The sequence below is a fragment of the Aulonocara sp. 'chitande type north' Nkhata Bay genome, linkage group LG16, assembly GCF_057382095.1.
Source record: "Aulonocara sp. 'chitande type north' Nkhata Bay isolate Kocher_YH1m ecotype deep benthic linkage group LG16, A_spYH_male_GT1.1, whole genome shotgun sequence".
Lineage (NCBI taxonomy): Eukaryota > Metazoa > Chordata > Actinopteri > Cichliformes > Cichlidae > Aulonocara > Aulonocara sp. 'chitande type north' Nkhata Bay.
This window is the reverse complement of record NC_141359.1, coordinates 19,266,725-19,274,359: the sequence shown is the minus strand read 5'-3', so window position 1 is coordinate 19,274,359 and position 7,635 is coordinate 19,266,725. Positions and strand designations below refer to the sequence as shown.

Sequence of the window (7,635 nt, the reverse complement as noted above, 5' to 3'; positions counted from 1 at the left end):
AGAACAGAACAAAAGGCAGTGTCCAAAGAAGGGCTTTGAATGTCGTTCATGTCAACTATTCCAGAAGACTACTTTGAGAAATTACAAGAAAGCCTGTCTAAGATTTCAGGCTGTGTTAAAGAATTACGATGGTGATACAAAATACTGACCTTCAAGCTCATTACATTTGTACAAAATCTGTTATTGCCTTATATACTACATTTCCATTAATGTTTGCACATTTGTGCATGTCAAAAAGTTTGCACAGCACTCTGTAATAAGCACTTGAAATATGCCATAAGTAAATTCCATTTTCCTGCATAACAGTCTACTAATGGAGAGGAGCAGCTGCTTATTTTATATGTACATTTTTACGTGATTGCAGTTTGAATGTATGAATTTTAGTAGAATATTTTCTAATTTTGATTATGCCTATTTACTTATTTATTTAAGTAAGCATTTCTTTCCACCTGAATGGTCCATCTTTAAAACAGACTGACCTAAAGTTGTCCAGGTCTAACAGGCTTAATCGTGCTGTGATCTCAGGACGTGGGGTTTATGATGTTGGACCTGTGCTCGTTTTCTTCCCTCTCGTGCTTCTGCATGTGGATATCGCTCGTTCGGTGCAGCATTCAATATAACATCCCGGGAGACGCCAGACATGCCATTGCGCACGCGCAGCGTAGTCATCTGACAGATGAGCGCTTAGGACGTTTCGCAGCACCGCTACATCGAGGGCCACCGCTGGGAACACAGAGCAGGACACAGACTCCACGAGGGACCGTCTCCTGCAAGAATAAAAGAACTCGTCACACGGAGAGCACCCTGCAAGAACACCCGCGGGTTTGGAGGTTTGCAAGCGCTGAAAATTCAGTGTAAAATGTAGCCAGCAGCGCTGGTGAGGGGTCGTTGTAATTTCTCGGGGGCTGCATGGCTCTTCCCAGGGATGCCATGAAAATCAGAGCAGCCGAGTGACTGAGAGACCGCTGCTCCTCGTTATCGCAGACACCCGGCGGCGACGGTGGAGGAGGTGAGCGATGGATCCTCGTGGAAAGATCTACACGAGGTAGCGCTTACGAAGATCCATCCAGGGAGAGCTGAACGTCTCTGTCGCGCAGTGTAGCCGTGTAAAGGATGGATTTCAGCCTGCTCCGGAATATCATCAGCAGATACGTAAGGCCCCCAGTGTGTCTGTCAACACTGTCACACAAGTGTAGCTCGGTGACTGGAAGTGCTCTGATACACGTTTTCATGGCTTTGGTTTTTGCACCTAAAACCGTGTTGCTTGTACATTTGCTCAGAGGGTTTGTGTGAGAGTGATAAATAACTTCCTGCAATAATACACATTTGACTCTAGCTGTTTTATTTTGTTTTGTTTTTTTGGCACAGGCCGGTGGCTGTGGGCTTTGCGATGTTTTTGTGGAGCTGAATGGAGAATGTTCCAGTAGCTACAGATGCAGTGATGACTGGTGAATGTGTAGAATTAAAGAAAAAAAATGCATGCATGCATACTAAACTTCCTCGTGGCTGGGACTCAAAAGAAGTGAGAGGCCGTGCCTTACACCTCTAGCTTGATAGAAGTTGCTCAGGTTAAGTTAATGAGGTTCTAAGAAAGGCGAGGCCATCAAAGCTTCAACATTTATCTCTAATGAGCAATCAGGTCTGCTTGTGAGCAGGAAATATCCACACAGTAATGATTGCAAGCTGTAATAATATTACTGGTTAGCCTGGTCTCAGTCTCTGTCATCAACAGCCACTGATTATCTATCCGGACATGAGGCAGCTGGTCGGTGGGAGCCTGAATTAGAGGAGAAAAAAAAAAGACTATTAGGAACCTGCTTTGACAGGCCCAGTGATGCTCATCAGACTGTGTACGTATAGAGCATTGGTAAATCTGCTACCGTCTGTGGCCCTTTCCCGTGACCTTAAATCTGGCTCAGGTGCAGTGACGTGTATCGAGTTATCTTTCTCATCATTCAAACCTGTTTCGTACCCCTTGGTGTCTATGTGTGTGCACATGTGTGCGAAGCAGGCCAGCGACAGTGTGCGTGGAGCTTGACTGATGTTTCAGCAGGGCTAATATCAGGGGAAATCAGATCTGGGAGGGAGGTCATCATCATTACGATCCCTCGCTCTTTTTTCCAATTGCATCCTGCAATATTAAATAGACACGCAATTAATCACAAATTAAATCCTCTGCATATTGATTTGCAACTGGAGGGATGGATGATGACTGCCTTGGCACCTATTAGTTGTGTATCACCTTCTATTAACCCTGCCGTATTATAACAGATGCTCGGGTAATGAGGGTGCGTAGTAGAACAAACCTTACATCCTTACATGAGATGAGGACAGGGTCCAAACCTTTTTTATTTAGTCCAGATGGAGCCAAGTACACCCAAGTTGAGGTTGCTGCCCAAATGTAGCCGGCCCTCTAATTATTTATCAGTGTTGTTTAAAGAAAGACTGTGCATGTTCTTTGGCCGTTAGAGGATGCAAATTTGATTTAGCCCACTTTAATCCACAGGGCAGGTTTTTGAGCCATTGCTTTTGCAACTAGTTTCCTTATTTTTACTGTCATCAATTCAGGATTTCTTGCTTGAAGCATTTCTGCTACTCTGCTCTTTGAGCTTCCTGGTTTTTCTGGACAGCATTGCAATGCCATATATGTGTAACCTAGTTTTGTTAGAGATTAAAAATAAATAAATACAAATTTTCATTGTTGTTTCAGGTGTCTTTGTTTCAACAGAGATTCATTAAAAACTATAAAATCACTGAAACATGTTGGCAGTTGGTCAGTGACGCTACAAAGTATTGTAGATGCCTCAAAACAATATTGCTCATTGCTTTAATAGTTCAGATCTGTTGCATACGCCTTTATAATTAGATGAAAACTCGGAATGCACTGCATTCAGCCATGCTCGTTCACCTCTTCCCTGGCTGAAAAATTGCGGATGAATTGAGCCTGTGCACCATGGCAAACAATATCGGGAAAGAAAACTGTGGTGTCATGAGATTTTGTGGTGCGTGACGTTTAAATGGGACATTTTTGTTGCGTAACAACTTAAGTCTGTTAAACTTTTTTTTTTTTTTTTGCATAAAAGAATGGCTGAGCCCTCATGCATTGAGATATAGAGGCTGATAGGTGCATGAGTGTGCACACAGACTTCTTCTGGTATGTTAGCAGTCGTTGCAGGAAGAGATTTTATTATAATTAAATTTATCTGTAAAAGGACCACCTGTGCTCTGAGTGTGTGTGTTATGTGTGTTCTCGATCTCCGCTCCCCTTCCTCTTCAGCGCCCTTTTCTCATCTGGTAATAATAGAGATGGAGTGATGCCTTAGACTGTTGCAAACTGTGAGAACTGCATGAGGTCATAATCTGTATAAGATAGTGCTTGTGTGTATGGGGCTGGACTTATTAGAAATAGCTGATGCCATGTAATAGCATAATTATGTCCTCATGCTTTTAACTTCCACAACAATCTATCAGGGTCTCAATATTTGAAACCGTATCTGCTTTATTGCCACTGTGCTGTATATAGCTGTAATTTACCCTTGCCCCCCTGCTATCCTAACCCTCTTCTATCTTATCTCTAAATGTAAACTGTTATTCATGCTGAGACCTCTCACAAAATCAGCAGATAAAAAGAGAAAGGCCAGCGATGTTTCCCTTTTGATTAAAAAGGTGCCAGCAGCACCGTGCGCGCTGAAGGGCTTAAGAAGGGTTTCAAGCAACTTTACAGCCCTTTGAGTCCTGACTGGTGTTGAAAGGCAGAACACAGCCTGCTAGATTACTGTTTGCCACATCACTGCTACAAACAGTTAAGGGCAGTCTATTCCTGTCTGCTGCACCCTTTGGAGACGGGGCACTGGTGGAGCAATGGCAGCTGTAGGTGACAAAAACACACAGGATTTGTGTTTGGGGTTGAGCTTTGCCCGCTGATCTGTGTGCATATCAGAGGAAGCAGTCACACATCTTTTGTGCTGGCAAATAAGACTGATTTTTTTTTTTTTAAAAATTTTTGATTCTCGCAGCATGACCCGAAGACAACGTTTTCTTTATGACACACCATTTCCAGCCTGTATTATCGTCTCAGTGTTAAACGCAGACAAAATGAGAGGGTTTTTTTTTTTTTTTTTTTTTTTTGGGATGCAGATTAGGGTGGCAGGAGGAAAAGGAGAGAGGAGAGGGAGAGGAGAAGTAGCACAGCTGGATTAAAGACTTATGTAACTGTTGGATCACAGCGAGCTGAAGTGGGAGAGGAAGCTGGGACAACAGCGGAATACAAATGTTGTCATGTTAAAGTAATCAGCTCATATTTATCCTTTGATAATGTTGCCGGTGTTTGTGTTATGAGGTATCCGGTGGCTCTTTAATGCTTTTGAAATGCTGTGCGCGGGCTGAAGGGTCACCATTCCCTTTTTTGCTTGTTTGTTTGCGCCTGTATAATTATTTGTCCCAAACACAATTTTTAATGAATGATTAGAATCCCTAAATGCCCATATTGTCCTTAGGAGCCATGTTCTCTCCCTATTTTACCACTTCCTTTTTCATTTCACTTTATACCCCCCAAAAATAAATTTGATAAACAACAGAGTCTAATAAGTCTCATTAAACCAAATAAAAAAACACCAAGAGGATACTGTGGATATTTTCTGGGACACTAATCCAGTCTCATAATCACTTGACTAATGTTGTATCAGAGCATTAAATTGAGGAAAAAATCTTACATGTTCGATCAGCAGCCATTATAATGAAGCCTCTGTGATCTGTCTCTTTGCCTAATGAACCTGCAGACATGCTGTAGAAGTCTCTGCGTACTGTATTGCTGTGGCGATCAGTGACTAATGAGTGTCTTTTTTTTTTGGATCAAGATCCTCAGGCTCCTTTTTCTTATCCGTGTTCAGTGCGACAACAGACTTCAAAGCCTCTGTTAATAGGTTATTGCATTTGTTTTAGTGTTACCACCCCAAATTTACACAGAATTACTTGCTTTGCTCATTAGAGTGCAACAGAGTCCATTAGATGGCTAATATCGATGGGTTACAGCAGCAGTAAAATTAAAAGTTGAATCGTGCCAATTAAACTAAAGAAATGCACCAGGTGATGAGAGACAGTTATGCATGGAGTCACTGTAGCATCCACATAATACTCAAAGATAACATTTCTGAGGCTCTGTAGCAATATATATTTTAAAACGAGCTAAAATTGCTTAATAATATGGTCGCTAGCTTCTGTTTTGAATAAAGCTAAACAGCATCACGTCCTGCTCTGGAGTTGTGTACGTTGTCCATTCTATGTTAGCATGAGGAGTTCATTAAGGTAAGGCTCGCTCAGAGGAATTTGATCTGTCGGTTAATGAAGGATCACTGCTAAACATGCTGCGTGCAGCACAGCATGACTCGGCAGTGGAGGAAGTATGAGACATGACCATATAATCAAGCCAGTTAATGGCGTATGTCTTTTATTGCCCCTCTCTAGTAGAAAGGCACCGCATCACAGAGGTGGCATAGATGGCACTGCTGGGGTCGAGTTGGCGTTTTCGTAATGAAAATGTATGCATTCATGGTGCCATTAAGTGCTTATGGAGCAAAGCCTGTGTGAATGGTAGGCACATTATTACACAATGCTAGATCTGGAAATACTCTCATGGCTTTCTAAAGCAGCATTTCGAATTATAAACAAATGGCAAAGCACCTACCTAATAGGAGTGCTTCACACAGTGCAGAAACATAAAAGGGAAAGTTGTAGTGGTGGTTTCTTTAATTTTATTTTTTATTCTTTGCTGTAATAAAGTATATCCTGTCATTGTTGATGATTGATGGTGATGTAAGACCCGTCGCTCTGCTGGTTGGGGTTGTTAATAAAGACAAAGCCTCCATGTCCTGCTACCAGCCACCAAGCCACTTTGTCTGTTGGAGCAGCAGAGTGAAGAGGGAGCTGTGGGACACGGGTTGATACGGATCAGTGAGGATTAATGATCAGATAACTGCACACCACAATGCAATCTCTCTGCGTCTTCCTCCATCCCTCTCCCACAGTCACGCTGTCATAATGTGACACTCGCTGCCAGGAGATGATAGGAACAAAGGGAGAAAACACTGCAGATAGAAATATGGGGGAGATGGATGGTGAATTCAGAGAGCTGTGGATTTGAAGAATGGTTGAACTAATGTAGAAATAGACAGAAGTAAATATTTAGAATGTTTAAGATGTAAGCGAGCAATTTCATTGAAATGGCAATGACCATTTTCCACATTTGTCCTGATTACAGTGCAAAACTTTAACCTGAACTCCCACTAATGCATAACGAATCTGAGGCTAGATTATTGTAATTCCTTATAGTCGGGTTTTCCTGATAGCTTTATGGAAAGTCTCCAGTTGAACCAAAATGCTGCTGCAAGAGCACTAACAGGAAGACAGATCACATTTCTCTCTTACTGACTTCTCTTCGCTGGTTCTTTGTTAAATCCAGAATTGAATTTAAAGTCCTTCTCCTCACATTTAAAGGCCTGAGCGATCAGGGTCAGTCACGTCGTAAAGATTTCATATCACCATATTATCCACAACTGAGCACTTTGTGAGTTACCAAAAGTAGAAGGGGAGCCAGAACCTTCAACTATCAGCCTCCTCTCATGTGTGTTATCAGCTCTCAGTTTAGATTTGGAAGATAACCACCCTCATACATGATTAGACTTCCTTTTCGATCAAACCTATAGTTGGGGCTGGATCAGGTGACCCAGGCTCAGACTTTTATCTACTCCTGTAGTTTATGTTTTGTCCTGCTTGGTGTCTTTATTGCTGTCAATTAAGGTGAAAAATACATATGGTTTATGCATTTACTTGGCCACTGAAAGGTCACTGGTTCAAAAAGCCAAACTCTGTCAAATCAAATATGTGGAACTACCCCATGTGACAAGGGACCAGCTGAAAGTAGCTTCCTCTTGTCAAATAAAGTGAACCTCCCACCAAAGGCCCTTTCTATAGCAGGAAAAACCTGCAATGCCAAATTAGAAGTATTTGGAATTTGCCCTTTTAGTTGACAGTGCTTTCTATTCTCCAGCCTCCCATTTAGATCCCCGGTTTGTCCTTTGAATGGATCACATCCTTAGCTTGATTTGATGCAAGCACTATAACAAATTGTACAAAGCCGTCCTTGGTCCAATACACTGCTCTTAATATTAAACCATCAAATGTACTGTATGGTCAGAGAGTTTGATTGTAACCAAGTTTTTTTGTTGTTGTTGTTGTTGTTGTTTTGGTATTAACATGAACATGAAATTCCTTTGCACATCGTGGTTATGTCGGGTATTTATAAGACGTTTAAAGTAAACAACTAAGGCTCAAGGTTAGGTGGCTTAATATTACCAGGACAGCTGTTTGATTTGGTCAGTTCCCTTTACAAAAAATAAATAAATGAAAGATTACTCGCACATGCTGCATCATGTCAGTGACAACTGCTTCTATTTTTGCCCTCAGCCCCACCTTCTCTCCCCGTTACTCTCCCTATACATCCTTTTCTTTGTCCTTGTTACCCTTTTTCTTCTGTAGAAATCTGTTGTTGCTGATTTCTTCCTGTTCTCTGCTTTTGCTGCTTTCGGTTTCTGCCTTACTTTGAGTTTCTTTCGGTTTCTTTCCATTTTCAGTGTTTGT

General features: G+C 41.8%; 1 protein-coding gene across 9 annotated transcripts in view; it reads left to right on the top strand.

The window, feature by feature from the left end:
• The first annotated feature begins 682 nt into the window (after window positions 1–682).
• Window positions 683–7,635, top strand: part of LOC147311324 (phospholipid-transporting ATPase IH-like) — a 32,899-nt gene continuing 25,946 nt past the window's right edge. For all 9 annotated transcript variants that reach the window (XM_086266212.1, XM_086266210.1, XM_086266209.1 and 6 more), the window contains exon 1: window positions 683–1,152. In XM_086266212.1, the coding sequence (XP_086122338.1) occupies window positions 1,114–1,152 (39 nt within the window). In that variant the 5' untranslated portion in view covers window positions 683–1,113. The remainder of the gene's footprint in view (window positions 1,153–7,635) is intronic.